This window comes from Labeo rohita, chromosome 23, assembly GCF_022985175.1.
Source record: "Labeo rohita strain BAU-BD-2019 chromosome 23, IGBB_LRoh.1.0, whole genome shotgun sequence".
NCBI lineage: Eukaryota > Metazoa > Chordata > Actinopteri > Cypriniformes > Cyprinidae > Labeo > Labeo rohita.
In genome coordinates this window covers 15,859,275-15,878,828 of record NC_066891.1, presented here as the reverse complement: position 1 = coordinate 15,878,828, position 19,554 = coordinate 15,859,275, and the positions used below count along the sequence as shown (strand labels likewise).

The 19,554-nt window shown below is 35.9% G+C and overlaps 1 protein-coding gene across 2 annotated transcripts; it reads right to left on the bottom strand.

The window, feature by feature from the left end:
• Window positions 1-685: 685 nt before the first annotated feature.
• plekhm2 (pleckstrin homology domain containing, family M (with RUN domain) member 2) lies at window positions 686-17,911 on the bottom strand. Of its 2 annotated transcripts, XM_051096444.1 has the most exons (20): window positions 17,788-17,911; window positions 16,785-16,891; window positions 16,578-16,687; window positions 16,017-16,116; window positions 15,810-15,897; window positions 14,976-15,150; window positions 14,467-14,526; window positions 12,698-12,968; window positions 10,514-11,272; window positions 10,329-10,398; window positions 8,352-8,442; window positions 8,200-8,264; window positions 8,035-8,123; window positions 7,816-7,948; window positions 5,683-5,873; window positions 5,528-5,593; window positions 5,263-5,422; window positions 4,589-4,768; window positions 4,233-4,349; window positions 686-2,335 (listed from the first exon to the last, which is right to left on the bottom strand). In XM_051096444.1, exons 1-20 carry the CDS (start codon window positions 17,845-17,847, stop codon window positions 2,198-2,200), a joined length of 3,030 nt encoding a protein of 1,009 aa, XP_050952401.1. In that variant the 5' UTR covers window positions 17,848-17,911; the 3' UTR covers window positions 686-2,197. The 2 variants fall into 2 exon arrangements, with proteins under 2 accessions (XP_050952401.1, XP_050952402.1); XM_051096445.1 differs by lacking the exon at window positions 14,467-14,526.
• Window positions 17,912-19,554: the final 1,643 nt, after the last annotated feature.

The window sequence follows — 19,554 nt, the reverse complement described above, 5'->3', positions numbered from 1 at the left end:
TTGCGCAGCAATTAATTCATATTCGTTATGGTGTCTCATACAGTTTTGGGGGTTTCATTTTTAATTTTACGAAAGCTTCATTTGTCATGGTTTCTGCACTTGAATAATGCGACTAAAATAAGAATACTCCACGTCTTAATTCGATTTGTGTTTACTTCGAGTATGACTTCGGATTAAGGTAATCAAAAATCTGTTTACATGGTAGATTCTTAATTAAAGTGTTAATCGTGTTAAAATCGGAATATTGTTGTCCATGTAAATGTACAGACTGTAGCCCAATTCCTTTGGAATTGGGCTACAGACTTGTCAACACTGGCTACAAACCAGTGTTCATAATTAAAATAATACATTAAAATAATATGGTAAAACACACCAATTAGCATTACCAAGCAGCAAAATATCTTCTTTTGTTTTTAGCAGAAGGGGAAAAAAATCATACAGGTTTAGAACATGATAACATTATGACAACATTTTCATTTTGGGTGAACTATCACTGTAACGCTCATTTTAAATGGCCTGTTTAAATGCCACTATTGGGATTGTTTGTATTGTTTTAGCATTTATCCTTATTTTTCTGAACGTTATGTTCTTCTATACAATACTCCATTTGCTAAAGATTCACAGTTACTTACCACAGATTTTTACCCCTTTCAAATGTCATTATAAATGCAAATATCAAGTTATTATTCATACTTTTTCACCATTTAAAAAAAGTCATTTTTATTTATATTTGTTATAATATGATGACATTTTCCAAAATGTACATGCAGCATTTAGTGTATTTGAGACATCAGAGTGTTAGAACAACATAATTGACTACTGTAGGTCACTCCCATTTAAAACAAATTAAAAACATTAAAAACAAAACAAAACATAAAACCACATTTCAACTGTTAATGAACAACTGTTCTCCATCATTGTCCAGCAATGCATTATTTAAAATCACTATTGACTGGAACAAACTTCAACATACCTGAGATTCCGCTTCCATACATCAGTCTGTCAAAGATCCACATTACTCAAGTTTACTCAAGTCTGCTTTCTTTAAAACTACTCTACATTCTAAAAACAACTTTACAGTGTTTCACTGGAAAAGGTATATTATACCTAACGTACCACTGAGTGAGGAACTGGGAATGGATTTGATATTTAAGCTAAAACACAGATGAGTGTTTTTGAAAAAAGCTGATAACACCTTTTGAAGAGACCTTAAACGGATGCCTGATCAAATCGCAAAAAAACACATTTTTCTCAAAATCGAAAAAGCTGTGAATGCTTATGTATGATCGGAAATCATTTTAATGCCAATAAAAAAGAAAAACCCTTAAACCTCTTTTAACAAAAGTAAAAAACAAAACTCCACTGAACGTGCAATGAACCTTGTGCAATTCTGCTGTAATGAACTCCTTCACTTCTAAACTGTCATTTTAGTTGCAAGAATCTTAATATCCGCAACTAATGATATTTTAGAGTTATATGACCCTACTACAGTATCTCAATACCATCTGATCCTAACAAATGACTTCAGTCCAATGTAACAACCGCGATTACATACCGGTACCGCACCATCACTGTTAGCAGTGGTAACTGATAACAGATATCTAAATTAAAGCCGGACCATTTCCTCCTTTTTCTCTCTTTCTCTGTGTTTTGAGTGTCTGCCAAACTGTCATGCAAACTGTTATACTTTCAGATGGTTAACTTAAAGCAGCCAGCTAATACCAATGGTGTAAACATAACTAAAAATCTCTTTCGCAAGTGCTCACAAAGCAGTTTGTACCTCTTTATATAGTACAGACATGTACAGTATCTGTCCATAGACTTTATACAAGGTGGGAAGGTTTAAAAAAAAATGTAGTTATTACTACGTATTTACACTCTATACTGTATAGTCAGATCACATGTAATGGAAGGGAACTGCTAGATCTCTGTCTTTTTGATCTTCGGTAGCAGACTTCCACTTGTAAAAGCCAAAGCCTTAACTCCTTAAATATTTGTGCAAGGCAAGTGTAAACAAGGTCAGGCCTCATTACCGGTAGATAAATATCATATGAGCCCATGTTATTCAATATCGTCTCTGGTCTGGAGAGCTCACAGAGTCTGCTTGTACCTATATAAACAGTAGGTTTTGCTGGTGAGCTGACTTCCCCATGCTGTCTTGTTTAATCCAGGGCTCGCTGTAGTGATGGACATGTTGTCAGCACCATGGTTCTCTCTCTGATCGACCTCTGTGTAGGCTGTCACTCCTCTGCCATGCACTCTTCATCAGCTCCAGCGCTTCTCTGCACCTCTTCTGCACCGACAGGTCTGACACCTTCTTACGAGGTAGGCTCACCTAGACACACATATGTAGAAATTAATGCTGTATATTAATTAAATAAACAATATTAATAAGAATGTCGGTAGGACGTTTCTCATGCTCACCAAGGTTGCATTATTTTATTAAAAATACAGCAAAACTGTAATATTGCTGTTTAAAATATATTATAATAAAATATATTGAAACAGAAAATAGCCATTTATTTCTTTGATGGAAAGGCTGATTTTTTAGCCACCATTTGGCAGTAATTCAGGTGCCACATGATCTTTCAGAAATCATTCTAATATACTGATTTGGTCCTCAAGAAATATGTCTTATTATCATTGTTGATAGTTGTCCTCCTTAATTTTTGAGATTCATTTTTTCAGGAATATTTAATCAATTAAAACTATAAAAGAACAGAAATTAAGTACAGAATTAATTTAACACATCTTTGCTAAAAAAATAAAAAAACAAAAAACAACAACAACATGCATCTAACAAAAAAAGCATATGACTTCTTTGAAAACATCAAAATAAATTGTGAATAAGAGTGGAGATGAAGTACAGTATAATGAGGAGGAGCAATTCTGACTTTATATCACATGATTTCTAGTTTAAATATCATGCAATTCTGAGAAAAAAAAAAAAAGAATTGTGAGAAAAAGTTGCAATTACCTGTATTTTAATTCAGTATTCAATATCAGTTTTTTTTTTTCAATTACATTTTTTAATTATATTTTTCCTTTAATTTCATTTTCAAAATTCATCTCAAAATTCTGAGAAGATATCAGTCTTTTCCCCCTCAGAATTAACTTTATAACTTGCAATTGCAAGTTCGTATCTCATAAAAAACAAAAACAAAAAAAAAAAAAAAGTGAGAAAAAAGTCAGAATTTGGAGATATAAACTTGCATTTTTTAGAAGGAAAAAAAAAAAAGTCAGCAATTCTGACTTTATTTCTCACATCTATGACTTTATTTCACGCAATTTGGAGGAAAAAGCCCGAACTGAGTTAAAAAGTTGCAATTACCTTTTTTTATTTTTTTATTCAGCATTCACTATCGGTTTTATTTAATTACCTTTTTTATTTTTATTTTAACTCAAAATTCTGAGAACATATCAGTCTTTTCCCCCTCAGAATTAGACTTTATAACTTGCAATTGCAAGTTTGTATGTCAAAATTCTGAGAAAAAGTCAGAATTGTGAGACAAAAAAAAAAAAAAAAAAAAAAAAAAAGTCAGTTGCAATGTTTATCTCGCAATTTTGACTTTATTTCTAGGATTTGTGAGTTTATATCATGCATTTAAGAAAAAAGTCCGAATTTAGTCAAAAAGTTGCAGCAATCTCATCTCGAAATTCTGAGAAGATATCAGTCTTTTACACCCTCAGAATTAGACTTCATAACTCGCAACTGCAAGTTTGTATCTCACAATTCTGAGGGGAAAAAAGAATTGTGAGAAAAAAAGTCAGCATTTGGAGATATAAACCAGCATGTTTTAGAAAAACAGTCATTAATTCTGACTTTTTATCACATCTGTGAGCTTACATCATGCAAATTTGAGGAAAAAGACAGTTGCAATTACCTTTTTTATTCAATATCAGTTTTATTCAGTTACCAAGTTGCAAGTTTGTATCTCACAATTCTATAAAAAGTGAATTGCGAGAAAAAAAGTCAGAATTGTGGGATACAATCTTACAATTGTGAGGAAAAAAAAGTCAGAATTGCGAGATAGAAAAATCGCATAGAAAAAAAGTCTAAGTTGCAATGTGTATCTCGCAATTTTGACTTTATTTCTCGCATTTATGATATTATATGCATTACATGCAATTCTGAGGAAAAAAAGGTCTGAATTGAGAGAAAAAGTTGCAGTTCAGTGGTGAAAACAGGCTTCCATAAAGAAGTAATGATATGCTGGCTGGTCTTTTGTTACCTGGTAAACAGCAGCCCAAGCTTGACTCAATTCTGCAAGTAGCCGATCTCGTTCCTCACGTCCGCTAAAATACAAAACCCAGGGTGGAAGAAACTGAGCACGATCTTCTGCAAATTCCTGCAGACACAAAGAGCAATTAGTGCACATTTATTTTAAAAAAAATTTCAACAAAAGCTCAGCTTCTGCTTTTATCATAATAACAAGCACACATTTCCTGAATTAGTAGGAGAAAACAACAAAAAAACAAAAACAAGGAACACCCTACATGTGATTAGTTTATTTGTAGATGAGAAACTCTAAACAGCAAACATCTGTTCACAGAAATGAGACGCACAGGAATCTGAATGAACTCTTACAATGACACAGTATTCTTTATCCTCTTCTAGGCAAACAGCTGTGACATCGTTCAGATCAGCTCCTCCAAGGGAACGGAAAAAACTGGTCTGGCAATCCTGGTGACATGTGAGCAACTTCCTGTCTGTGAGTACAAGGCAACACGGAATACAGGGTGCAGGAGCTACTCCCTGCGGAATAATCTGAGAAACAAAAATACACAATAGTAGCCAACATCTGGGGAATCTGGGGAACATTATGGTTAATTCCAGACAGGCTGTGTTAAGAAAACAATATCTACAGCATATCGTCTGGAATACACGGGACAAATTTTGCTCAAATTTTTGCCTCACTTCACAGTGTAGATAGTCAATGTTTTAAACAGATTTGAGCTGACAGAAAAATCACAGTTAACAAACTGAAATGTTGTGTAGTGTATTTTTAGCACTAAAATGCAAATGTTGGCACGTTTGGAACTAATGAGGAACAACGACACATTGTCATGTGGCAAAATTGAAAGCATTTAAAATGCATGCTCCCACACTTTGCTCACACCACCAGCTCAGAAAAAACAGAAAGTAACTGTGCATTTAGTCACACTTCCCAAAAACGGCAGAGATCTGGTCTCAAAATGCTTTGCAAGAACTTTCAGAAAGGCATCCAGTAAAAAAAGGCTATGTGTGTGACTACAGCTCACCCCTTTAGAGACAGACTGGCAGAGCAGCTGCATCCAATCGGCCATTTCCAGTTCATTTTCTGCGCTCAGCTCTAATGGAGGATGTTCAGTCAGGATCACTTGAAAAGCATGAGGCTTCTCTGAGCTGTTTGAACGCCTGCAGCCTCCACAGTGCCCTCCCCTATAACATAAACACAATCACATGCAAAATATAAATGTTTATAGGTGGGCACCTTTCATATTTAAAAGAACATTGTGAAACCTATGAACTGGAACAACAGCTTACCCCATGGTAACAGACATCAAAGGTGTAACATCTGTTCTCTCTGCATACTGATACAGGATGCCATTGCTGCCGGGTGAAGAGTACATTTAGATTCAGGACACATGAACAGCTTGCTGAAACTCTGTTGAATATCTTAGCACCAAACCCTTTTGTACCTGAGAACCAAGTAACAGCTTTTCCACACTTCCTTCCCCAAATAAGTGCTCCCGGCCCGGTACAACAGTGCCCCCTCTTTAGTGCTACTGGAGTCTCTGGTGCCGGACGGAGATGTCGGTGAAGCCACTGCTGCATCCATTGGGTCCTCCCAGTGAACCAGAGAATACAGGCGGATGCGCATCTCGGATAACTACACAAAGACAGCAAGACAAGTAATGTTTTTCTTTCAAAGACAGGTTGAAATGGTCATGTCTTTCTTTAGTCGAAAAGAAATTATGGTTTTTGAGAAAAACACTCAACATTTTTCTCCATATAGTGGACTACAATGGGGATCAATGGGTTGAGGGTTCAAACTGCACTTTCAATGCAGCTTCAAATGGCTCTACACAATCCCAGCCAAAGAATAAGGGTCTCATCTAGTGAAACAATCGGTCATTTTCAAAAAAAAAAAAAAAAAAAAAATTGTATAACCACTTTTTAACCACAAATGTTCGTATTACACTAGCTCTGCATCTACAACTTCACACATTAAATAATCATGCAATTAAGTAAGACGAGGAAGTATATACATTTTTATTTAGATAAGATCCTTATTCCTCAGCTGGGATCATGTAAAGCCCTTTGAAGCATCATTGAAACTGCCATTGGACCTTTAACCCATTGATCCCCATTGAAGTCCACTATATGGAGAAAAATCCTGGAATGTTTTCCTCAAAAACCTTAATTTCTTTTCAACTGAAGAAAGAAAGACACGAACATCTTGGATGACATGGGGGTAGGCCTGGGCGATATGGCCAAAAAATGATCACAATATTTTTTTTCATATCAATATCAATAATTATCATGATAAATGTCAATTTTTTATTTCTTTTGAGTTTAAAGGCATATTTTTGCTACAGTGTGAAAGCTGTAAAAACCAGACATGGTGGCTTTAAAATATTCTTTATAGTCAAAACATGACAAACACTTTTTTTTTTTAATGTCATAATAAATATCTTAATGGAAAAAAAAATTATTAGTTAAGCATGTTTTAATGAGTAATACTGAAGAAACAGGTTTGTGTTACCTAATAATAATAATAATAATAATAATAATAATAATAATAATAATAATAATATATATGTTATATAACATTTGTCTCTTAGAAATACACATTTGATAGTAGCTTGAGTTAGGATACAGATGTAGATTCATGTTCATTATCAAAATCAGTAATATCTGTAAAAATTGTAGCAACCTCATTTTTATATGCTGAAATTAAATTATTCTGACTGTTGGAGGCTTTTTAAAATTAACCATTGCTCCTCCATAGTATCATCCATAGATCATGATAATAACAGTTAAAACCACAAACATAGCACCTCAATTTTGGTAAAAAATGTAATATGGTTACTAGGTATTTGCATGAAAAACAGTAGCCTAAATACATTTGGTATAAATGCATAAACGCTATCCATTACTCCTCCTTCAATACATTTAATACATGTCTACATTAATATAATAAAATATGACATAAATATACCCACATTTTTGACATCATTCCACTGTACAGTTATTTCTCCTGTTTGTCAGCATCCTGTTTTTTTCATCTGGCTATAGTCATTTGTGTTCTTCACCGAATTTAAGCGCTTCACACTGGCACTGTTTAGTGACCGAGACTCACCAGCGAGTGAACACATCTGCTGTAGTAAGTTCGCGCCGTGTCGCCATTTGAACTTTGATCCGAGCAGATAAACGATCCAAGCTTTGACTAGTGCTCTTTTGTTCAGCCTTTGTCGCTTGTTATCGTTTATCGAGGAAATTCATATCGGGCGATTACTATCGTTATAGATTTATCGACCAGCCCTACATGGGGGCACGTAAATAATCAATAAATTTTAATTCTGGAGTAGACTAATCCTTTATTAATAATCTATTAGTTTTAATCATTTTAAGTCATTGTGCATCCTATTTGGAAGTTTATTAAGGCCCCCTGGTTGAGAACCACTGATCTAAACTGTATGATCAATACAAATGGTTTAATTGTAAATGCATTTTAGAAGGAGTCAGCATGAAGAACTAAGATTATCAAAGTGAGCCACTGTCTGCCAGACTCTAATGAATTATTTAGAGTGATAGATCTCCCCAGTTACCTCACAGTGAGTCTCCTGGCACACAAACTTAGAAAGAGCCAGTTTCTCCATAGTGGCATCAGTGAGAACAGAGGGGTAGGGAGGCTCCCTACAGCCATTTTCAAAGGCGGCCTTCAGCACAGTCAGAAACCAGCTGAGGAGAGAACAAGAACAGACCCTTTTCAAAGACACGCATACTAATCGATCTCATGGGGACACGCTTTAATTTAAAAAACTTACACAGTCAGAGACGAGTCGGCTGTGTCCAACAGGAACTGCCGTCTTCTGTTAGTGCATACCAGAGTGATAGTCTGCTGGTGAAACCCCACCTAAGGCACAAACAAGAGCTCCAATCTCTCTGCAGCAAGTCAAACTGATCATTTTGGCTTCAGGTTGTTTACTCACAGAGATGTAGTCCAGCTCATTATAAGACACAGCCTCCTCAACGCTATAAGGCTTCTCTGCTGCCCCTGAAAATCAATAGGACACAACAAATGCAAATAAGCACTTTGTAGATGTATAACAACGTCCTGCTCTTCCACTGAAGGTTTGATAACCTTTTCGCAAGAGGTAAATGTAGCAGTCTGTTAACAGCAAATACAAAGGCTGCAAATCTCCTTCCATGTGGCCTGTGCTCATCCTCACCATCTGAAATAAAATGTACAAATGCAAACCAATCAATAGGATAGTACAATACAATAAAGGTTTATATTTCATTAGAATGTCTGGGTTATTAATTTTACACATAGATAAAACCAGCAGTAACAACAAGGTAATTAGTACAGTTCTATAATGACAACTCTAGGAAGATTTTAGCATGGTAATGGAAATGACAGTGTTAATGTACTTGGTCTTGGTGGAATAGATCTGCTACTAAACTGCTAAAATTGCTGCTGGTTGGTTATTGCTGCTGCTGCAAAGAAAGTACATGAACTTGCTACTGCCGATACGGTGATGTGAGTATTTAAAACATACTGCTGCTGCACAAATAGCATATAAAATAACCTGTAGCAGATCTAAACAGGTGGAGGGTTTCAGTGCTCTAGTGGATGCTATTTAAATGTAAAGTAGCAAGCTCACTGGCTGCTTATGCAAATTGAACCAATCAGCTTGTACAAAGTAATTTAACGCTGTGAATATCGTAAGTTTTCGTTAACGACCTATCAGCTTGCGCCATCTAATTTTTATGACCGAATGTGGCTTTTTTACTACAGTTTTGAAATATATGCTCATTGTACATTTAAATTTTTCTGAAAAGCACTGTACATATGTACACTACATCTGAAAACATTGAGGTCAGGAAGATTGGCTTTGTTTTAAAAAATTAATACATTTTTTTTTCAGAAAGGATGCATTAAAATGCTGAAAAGTGACAAAGACATTTACAATGTTTTAAAAGATTTCCATTTTAAAATAAAATAAAGTTAATAGAAAGTAAATAAACTTTCTATTAACTAAAGAATCCTGAGGATAAAATGTATCAGTGTTTCCATAAAAATATAAGGCAGCACAGCTGTTTTCAACATTGATGAAAACCATATGTGACCAGCAACACAAAACCAGTCATAAGGGTCACAAATACACAAAGCTGAATAAATAAGCTTTCCAATGATGTACGGTTTGTTAGGATGGGACAAAATTTGGCTGAGATACAACTATTTGAAAATCTGGAAACTGAGGGTGCAAAAAAACAAAACAAAAAAAAAAACAACTATTGAAAAAATTGCTTTTAAAGTTGTCCAAATGAAGTTCTTAGCAATGCATGTTACTAATCAAAAATTAAGTTTTGATATATTTACAGTAGGAAATTTACAAAATATCTTCATGGAACATGATCTTTAATTAACACCCTAATGATTTTTGGCATAAAAGAAAAATCGATCATTTTGATCCATACAATGTATTTTTGGCTATTGCTACAAATAAACCCATGCTACTTGTCACTGGTTTTGTGGTCCAGGATCACATATTAGAATGATTTCTGAAAGATCATGTGACATTGGAGACTGGAGTAATGATGCTGAAAATTCAGCTTTGCATCATAGGACAAAATTATTTTTTAATAAATTTTAAAATATATTAAAAACAGAAAATTAACTTCACAACATTAATGTTTTTACTGCATTTTTGATCTAAAAAAAATCCATCCTTGGTGAGGATCTTTCAAAAAAAGTTTTTAAAAAATAAATTTACAGACCACAAACTTTTGAAAAAAAAAAAAAAAAAAAAAAAGTGTATATATGACCTCATCTGACTTCCATTAAAAATTGCTCATAAAAAGTATAGCATTTGCTTTGCCACAATAGATAGACTTTCAATGTTGTCAGGAATGCATCAGGATCGGAACTACAAAAGCGATTTCCGGTCATCTCTGAATGTGGTTTGAGTGATTGGGTCATAAAATGGTACTATAAATGAGTAAATGGAGGATAGATATGATAGATATCTAGTACGCTGCAGCATGGACACAATGTAAAACTGTAAATACTGTAAAGTTAACCATTCAGTGATGTTAAAATCAAAGAGAGTTTCACCTTAAAGAGCTGTTCTTCATTCTCCCGAAAAACGTGAATCATAAGCAGCAAGAGATGATTGTTATCCACCCTGTACAACAAACAAAAAAAACGAATACCTTATCCTCATAATAAATCACATATTGTGTCAATAGAGTTATTCTGAGCCTAATAAGTCACTGATTACAATCAGTTTGCAATCTCACTTAAACTCTGCTGCATGTGAGCTCTGCATTCCATGGTCTTTATCCTCCTCCTGCTTTTCTTCTTCTTTACTCTGTTCCTCCTCAGCTGACATCTCTACGGGGATGGAGGGATCCTGCTCTGCAGCTGGTGTCTCTGTTTCTCCCTCATCTTCATCGCCAACATGAACATCCTGCGACTCGCCATTCCCTGCAGAGTCATTGTGCCCACCACACGAGGCAGCAGGGTCTGGACTCTGGGAGGTAAAGCAGTAGAAGTCCGCAGGTGGCAGGGGGGCCTGCAGGAAGCTACGACTTGGGTCCGGAGGTTCACCGCCTGAGTCTTCTCGAAAGGGCCGCTGATGGGGGGGTCCACCGTGACTAGTGCAAATTCCTTCCACTCCCTCCTCACCTTCACTTCGCTGCCAGTGCTTCCCATCCAGAGAACCATTCAGCCTGTCCATGACGTCACGAAGAGGTTCGCCCACACTGTCCATAGAAGTGTCCGTCATCTCAGGGAGCCTCAGTCCAGCCTCCGGGTCTTCATCTTCTCCTTCTTGTCTCCCGTTCCTCAGGGACTCTGACCCAGGACCATCTGGCCCTCCCAGAGGGCCTCGACTGTCCACATTAAGGTTGTCTACTACAATATTTCTCTCAACTACAATCTGAAGGCATTCCTCAGTGTCAGCTGTGTCTGGAGAGGTGACATTCTGCTCGCTGCTCACAGAGTCTGTTGACCCTCTTCCTCGTCGTTTCTTACCAGTTCTTCTGCGCCTTGCCATTCTGTAGCACAAAGACGGATATTTATTCAAGGTGACATCATGAAAATCTGACTTTTTCAGTGTTAAGTGCTATAATGCTCTCTCAGATTTCACTCCCCCCAGGACGTAGAAAAGGGGATCTTATTATGATATTAGCGCCTATTAATCGGCACGTTTCCACCCACAGTGCTGCCATTGTGTTTTTGCAAGCGACAAATGGTGTACCAGTTCTAACGCCATGGCAAAAGTTTGAGCAAAGCATGCTAACTGTGCTGTCTTTGGCTGCACAGTTGAGCACCGAACACTATTTAGAGTCCCAGCCTCAGAGGAGACAAAAGAGCAATGAATTTATTGATTTATTTACTGTATATTACATATTTGTGTATTTGACAGTTTAAGCACAATAAGACATGAAATAGAACAGTTTCATACTCATATGCAGTGTTACAGCCGCTTTCTGTGTGTGTGCTTTGGATATGTGCACTCAGAAAACGACATATCAGCAGTTTAAACTAAAGATGCACCGAGTTTTGCATGTGTATTAGCCTGTTTACAAACCTGTTATCCAACAAAGATTTTATACATATACTTTATCCTTACAAAAATACCCAAGAATGTTTGAAGAACACAGACAAACCATATATTCTAGCAATTGTATGTTATTGTCAAGTGTCCTCAGTAAAAATATCTCTATTTGCGTTTTATTCAGCTACAGCAATAATTTCCTCGAGTGTCCTCAGCATTATTATTTCTGCTATAAAGCATATGTGGAGCTTCTGCGCAAGGGCGCCCTCTGGCTTCCAGCAAATTTAACAGTCATTACATTGTATGTGTGTACTCGGTTATGCTCTATTTTGGGTAAAAACAGGAAAGATAATATTTTTCTCAAAAGAAACAGGATTCCCTGAATTATTGTCATTTATATCGTTATCGCAGTAATATCAGAACTTACTGTGATAAATGTTTAAGCCCTTATCACCCATCCCTATTTTCCACATGACTGGACCTACCCTGTGATTAATTTTATAAAATTATTTATGCATTTTGAAATTTTGCAGTGTAAATGCATTTATAAAGAATATCTGTAATATAGTCCAAGGGGCAGGGAGCAGCATCTCATTTGCATTTAAAGAGACATGCATGAAAATAGCACGTTTCTGCTTCCACTCAAAATGATAGAATAGATGATCTATGGGGTATTTTGAGCTGAAATTTCACAGGAACACATTCTGTGGACATCTGAGGCTTATATTACATATTGTAAAAAGGGTCATTATATGTCTCCTTTAAAACAAAACAGAAAAATTGCTTCATCTACCTAATGTTAAAAATATTTAGTATTACGTCATTGTAAAAAAAAGAAACACTTTGTGACAAAAAAATTATTTCACTGTTTCAACTAATAATGTGTGATATGCCACTATTAGATCTAAATCTCAAGACATACCTAATGACTTCCAGCTCAGTGTTGGTGATCGCAGCATCTTCTCCTGTTGTGGAAACGTGACGGCTAGCCATGTGCACCGGGGTGACGTCAGCTGAAGTGTTAGTGTCTGAGTCTTCATTAAAGGGATTGTGCCGAAACGTAGGGCTTCGCGACAGAGACGTGGTTCTGATGGTTCCTGCAGAGGCCTTCACTACAACGCAGTCACTGACAACAGTCTGAGGGTCTGATCCTGAGGAGCGGGGCCCACTGACTGGATCAGTCAAATCTCCCTCTGTCAGAAAATGAAAGCAGACAGGAAAAGACCTTAGACATGCAGGTTTTAGGAGCTCATTGTAAGAGTATTAGGTAGATACGGCATCATGACAAATGCACATACAACAAATACAAGCTGTTTGGAAACACACACTTAGCTTTCGAGCAACTTCCACCATTCTTTTATGCATCTAAAATGCTGGCAAATAATCACAAACAGGGCAATCTCAAATTTGCCTCTAAATATCTGAAAATCAGCTTCCATGCATTTAGTTTAGTAACGCATATCCAGAAAGAAAAAGCAGTATTTTTGCCACAAACCCAAGTAGCAATAACATTTAAAATGAATTATAAAACCCTTTAAGACAATTTTAGATTATTTAAAAATCCCATTAAATACATAAATAAGAAGGTCAGAAGTCTGGGGTTGGTAAGATTTTTTATTGTTAAGGCTCTTATTTTCACTAAGGCTGATATTAATCAATCAAAAATACATTAAAACAGTAATATTTTGCAATATTATTACAACTTCAAAATGACTGCTTTCCCCAGTTTTAGGTGTCACATGATCCTTCAGAAGTCATTCTAATATGCTGATTTGGTACTCAGGAAACAGTTCTTGTGTTAGTCAGTGTTGAAAACATTTTTTGGAAACCATGACACGTTTTTAAGGATTCTTTGATGACTAGAAAGTTCAAAAGAACAGCATTTATTTGAATTAGAAAGCTTTTGTAACATTATGAATATCTTTATTGTCACTGTTAATCAATTTAATGCTTCCTTGCTGAATAAAAACATTCATTTCTTTTAAACAAATCTTAGAACACAAACTTTTAAGCAGTAGCAAATATAAATACTGCAAAAATACTGCAGCACTGACAACGGCAATGGTTCTGACTATTCCAACTATTTTTTAGAAAGAAAACGAAGCATAATTTGACATAATAAATGCTTCGTTAAGTACTGCAAGTGTTATTTCTGAATTAAATACATTAAATGCATCTATAAATTTATCACATAACTTCGGTCAGCACTACAAACAATAAAAAAAAAAATACAAAAAAAAAAAGTCTATATTTTAAAGACTCCTATTTGATTATTACAGTCAGCATATTATGTTTCATAACATTAATAATAAGTTAAGAATATTTGCCACTGAATGTAAAGCTTTGAAAGCAGCTAACATGCAAACCAGCTGTCACACTGCTGCAGATGCAATGGCAGAAAATGCAATCCAACAACAAACAGCGGGCTTCAGCTGCATCAGGCACTGTGGATGTTTTAGTATCATCCTGTATAAACCCTGCATCAGCAGAAGGTTTGGTTCTGTTCAGTCTAATACAAACTATAGTCACAAGTGCCTGTAACAAGCACACTGCCTGTAACAGTTTCTGTGCATGAAAACAAAAGTGCAGTGAGTGAAATGGCCATGCGATGCTGATTAGTAGGTTTGTACCGATGGATTGGTTGGGGTTGCGAATGTTAGATTGGGGAGGGGGGAAATAACCATGTCCCACCTTCCCAGTCTGCACTTGGCAATGACTGCAACACAGGGAAGATGTCACCAAAATCATAATCTAAAAAAGGAGAAATAAGACTCATCAATAGGCAGGAAAGAACGATGGAGTGAATAAAAGAAGAACAGAAACTGAAAGAGATATAAAGTGAATGTGAAACTTGACATATGAGGAACGAATACACAATGACAACTAAAAAGAAACACTGTGACATAATGAGCTATGAAGTGTGTCACAGAATAAAATGAAAGCACTGATGTATGACCATGAAGAGATTTCTGAACACTCAATGCCCTCATCTTTCAGATAAACAATCTTTAACAAAGATTACTGTCATCTTGGTACAGAAGAAACAGTTATATAAGTCAAATATGCCAATATGTAAAAGAAAGAAGAAAAGTGAAAGATAACATCCAAAAGTGTTCAAATAAGACAGAAGTTGAAATAGTAACAGACAAAGATTGAGAAAAAAAAAAAAAAAAATTGTCAATTGCAGCCAAGCAGCTCACCTTCACTCGATGGGGCAATAGCGCTGTCGTCCCACTCAAGGTTAGTGGAGGTGAGGGATGTGAAAGAGTGCAGAGACAGACTATCAGAGCTTGGCAGCCTCTCCTCAAAATCCAACAGATTCTGGGGTTTGTAGTATTCTGGCATGTAAGGAGCAACATCTAGATATGGCACATCCTGTCACCAAATAAAAAATAAATTATTAGGCAGGGGAAATATTGAAATCTTCAGTCATGGAACACATACAATAGTGTAAAAGTTGTATAGCTTTAATTCAATATTATATTAATGAGTAGCCTGGACCACAAAACCAGTCATAACGGTAAATTTTTTGAACATTTTTTTTACAACATCTGAAAGCTGAATAAATAAGCTTTACATTGATGCATGGTTTGTTATGATAGGACAGCTACTTGAAAAAAAAAAAAAAAATCAAAATATTGAGAAAATTGCCTTTAAAGTTGTCCAAATGAAGTTCTTAGCAATGCATGTTACTAATCCAAAATTCTATTTACAGTAGGAAAATTTACAAAATATATTCATGGAACATGACCCTTACTTAATATCCTAATGATTTTTGGCATAGAAGATAAATCGATCATTTTGACCCATACAGTGAGTGTACTGTTGGCTATTGCTACAAACACACCCGTGCTACTTATGACTGGTTTTGTGGTCCAGGGTCACATATAGCATTCAATACTCCATCTAAGTCAGCTGATTGGCAATAAGGTGCATAACATGTGATATGTCTTATATGAGACACTTCAGGTCTGGGACATACAGTGGAGAAGCCTGTCTAATTCAAGACAAGAGAAATCAATGAAGAGTCATACCAGTTCGAGGTCAAAGCGAATGAACTCAAGCCCAGAGACGAGTGTAAGAAACAGAGTAAGATGGTCATGACTGCAAACCAGTGCATTTCTGTAAAGAGGAAACTGCTTTCACATATCACAAAAATCAGATGACTGCTAAAAGGAAGCTTTTTTTCTGGTCTAAAACCACAGAAGAACAATAATACCAATTATGTCAAAGTCACCCACTTGTAATAGTATTTTTGGAGCAGTCCTTGATTCTCTTGAAAAAGTCGGAGGTAGCTTTCTAAAGAACTTTCACTAAGTGCCAAGTAGAGCCAGGCACGACCTGTGGAACAACAACATAGCAGTCATAGTTAACTATATGAAACAAGTCCACACCGTGCCACTATATTCAACAGCTAAATATATCTGCAAATACTTCATATTTACACTACAGTTCAAAGTTTGGGGTCAGTAAGATGTTTTAATGTTTTTTAAAGAAGTCTCTTACACTCACCATTTGTCAAAAACAGACTAAAAAGTCACATTTTGAAATATTAAAATTTAAAATAAATGTTTACTTTCTTTTTAAAGTGTTTTTAAAGTGTCTTCAGTGTCACATGATTTCTTTGAAATCATTCTAATATGTTGACTTTCTGCTTATCAATATTGTAAACAGTTGTGCTGCTTAATATTTTTTAAGGATTCTTTGATAAATAGAAGGTTCTAAAAAACAGCGCTTATTAGAAATAGAAAACTGTACTGGTACTGTACTTTTTAACATAGGTGGTAAAAGTTTGGTCTTACTTCTGCCAAGATTGGTAGCTATGTGCTGGAGCTCATCAATCTGTCGGACGGCCTCTCGTCGTGTAAAGTGTAATACGAGTACCCAGTAACCCGATGAGATGTCCTGCAGCCTTCAAGAGGTAGAGAAATAAGAAGATCGGTGAGCGTACAAATGTCTCCTTTAAAAAAAGTTTCAGTTCTGAAAGGCTCTGGTGCAGTTTGTCTAACCCATAAAGCAGAGCATGATCCAGGTGTTCACACAACCGCTGAAGAACCCGGTCGTGATTCCTGATGGCTGGCGTCTCATCCTCACAGGCGGCAAAGTAACTCTGTAACTGTGGATTGGAAATTTTACAAAATGTTAAAAAACAATCACTTGAATGTGTATGAAAAAGTCTGTTCTGTCTGGTAAATTTCTGATGTGCACACAGCCACAACATTCCTAACAATCCTTTTCATGCTAGATAAAATATCCTCTGGTGAGATATGCATTTTCAGAATTCACAGTTTTGTGATTCAAAAATGAAAGCAGAGCTTTTTGCTGTGTAAATCCATGAGAACGTACTAATGCCAAGCACCTGATGGGCTAAAATCTGGATGACTAAGTCAAACAATGGCAGGGTGTGCAAGCTACTAATACTCAGAATTAAACACAGACCAAGAAAGAAAGAAAGAACAATTATTCTGACGTTGCAAACAGCAAAGATTCAGTAAGTTACTGCAGAACAAAAAGACCATACAAAGGCAGGATGTCCTGGGATGGCCCCATAAAATAAGTAGCAAGGTCTGTTTGCCCTATTAATAGGATCTCATTTGATTACAGGACTTGTTTACTAGGGCATCATGTCACTGTTTGATGTGTCCATGATGTAGTAAACGATGTTACTTGTTTACTTGACTCATGTCTAAAACGACTTTTCTTTTTCCATGTCATTTTACTGATAAACAGATATTAACTACGCTATAAGTACACAATGTAATTTAGAATAACTCAATATAGTGCACTAACAACTGTCCATTTAACCTGGTTTTTATTAAGTCTTGACTTATAAGGAAACTCCGAATGTTATTTCTTAAGATATCAAGGCGTTTGTCTTCACCAAGACACAGCGGGAGGGGGGAGGCCCAACTATTTTGATAACGTAAACCGCAAAAACCTCAGACTAACCGTCAAATTATAAACTAGAAAAGGTTGATATACACCCTCGCTGCATGTATAGATGTTTCTTACCTTCTTGACGGAGAGAGAGATGTTTTCGAGGATCCTGTCTTTGACTTTGAGTTGATCCATGTCTGTCTGTGCTCTCTCTGCGGATGTCAGCTGACGCGCGCTCCCGACTCACGGTTGTGTTCACAGGCCACGAGCTGTTTAGATGACGTTAATTTGTAGGCCAACCCTGTGTCCGCCATAAGCTCTGTGCTTAACATTACTCGAGGAGACTTTCAGTTTTTGTTTTCCAACGTAAATTACACATAGTCATACCTCCAAGTTCATTTTTGAAACCGCTGTTTTGTTTTAAGAATACAATTCGCTAGCAAGTCGCTACGTAAGGACTACAACTAGTGTCGGTTTAATTCTACGTCATTCGTTGAGCATGTCGTCATGTTTTTGTCTTGAACGAATAAATATTTATTTTCCTAGTTAGGTTTTTATACAGAAATGTCTGTTAAACCTTTATTTAATATTTTTGTAAAGACTTGAAATATTATCTGGATACTATAACTTCTTCCAGCAATGTCAAAGCTTTAAAATCCTATACGTTGTCCACAAAATCTAATATTTATGCTTTTTACAATGCGCGCGCGCGCCCCGCGAGAGAGTGAGAGATTTTTCTCCCTCCCTTACATATGCAACACGCATAAATAAACACATAAACAAAACCATAGTCTTGCACATTCCTTTTTGCATTAATAAAAAAAATAATAAAAATATATAGTTGAAATTAACATTTTTACATTAAACCCATATTTTCCCATTTACCAGTTGGCCTTCAAGAAATCTGTGCTGGACCTTTATACAAGGATACTCTAGGTTAACTTGGATACTCTAGATTTTTATTTCAGTCCTTTTCTGTCATGACAAAGCATGCAAAAATTTCTTTTAATCATTTGGATCACACAAAAAGTGTGTGAAAAAACTGCTCTTTCAATAACATGTGATTGCACATACATACAGTTGAGATCAAAAGTGTACAAACACCTTGCAGAATCTGCAAATAGTTGTTCGTGAGTGCCTCGTTTGCCCTTAACCGTTAAACTGCCTGTTGTTCTTCAGAAAAATCCTTCAGGTCCCACAAATTATTTGGTTTTTCAGAATTTTTGTGCATTTCAACCCTTTCTAACAATGACTGTATGATTTTGAGACCCATCTTTTCACACTGAGGACAACTGAGGGGCTTCAGAAGAAAAAACGGTGCATTAAGAGCCAAGGGTGTAAACTTCTGAACAGAATGAATTATAATTATAATAATACCGCCCTTTAGAAGCTACAGAAGATACTTACATGTTTGCCAGAAAACAAAATAAGTTAAATTGACCCTGACCTCCAAATTTAAAGTGTTTTCACCCCCCAGGTCTTCATGGATTGTGTTTCCTTTTGAAATATCAGTGAGCGTTTGAACCTTCTGTAATAGTTGCATATGAAAAGATGGACCTCAAAATCATAGTCATTGTTGGAAAGGGTTCAAATACATAAAAATGCTGAAAAATCAAAGAATTTGTGGGACCTGAAGGATTTTTCTGAAGAACAGCAGGCAGTTTAACTCTTATTCAGGACAAACAAGGGACTCATGAACAACTATCACTAAACAAAAAACAGCTGTGGATCATTCAGGTAACAACACAGTATTAAGAATCAAGCGTATGAAAACTTTTGAATTTCATAAATTCAACTATTATTTTCTCTTGTGGACTATATGTAAATGTCTTTTATGTGAAATATCTTATTCAGGTCAGTTATTAATATAAAAAAAAAAAAAAAACATGCATTTTGTATGAT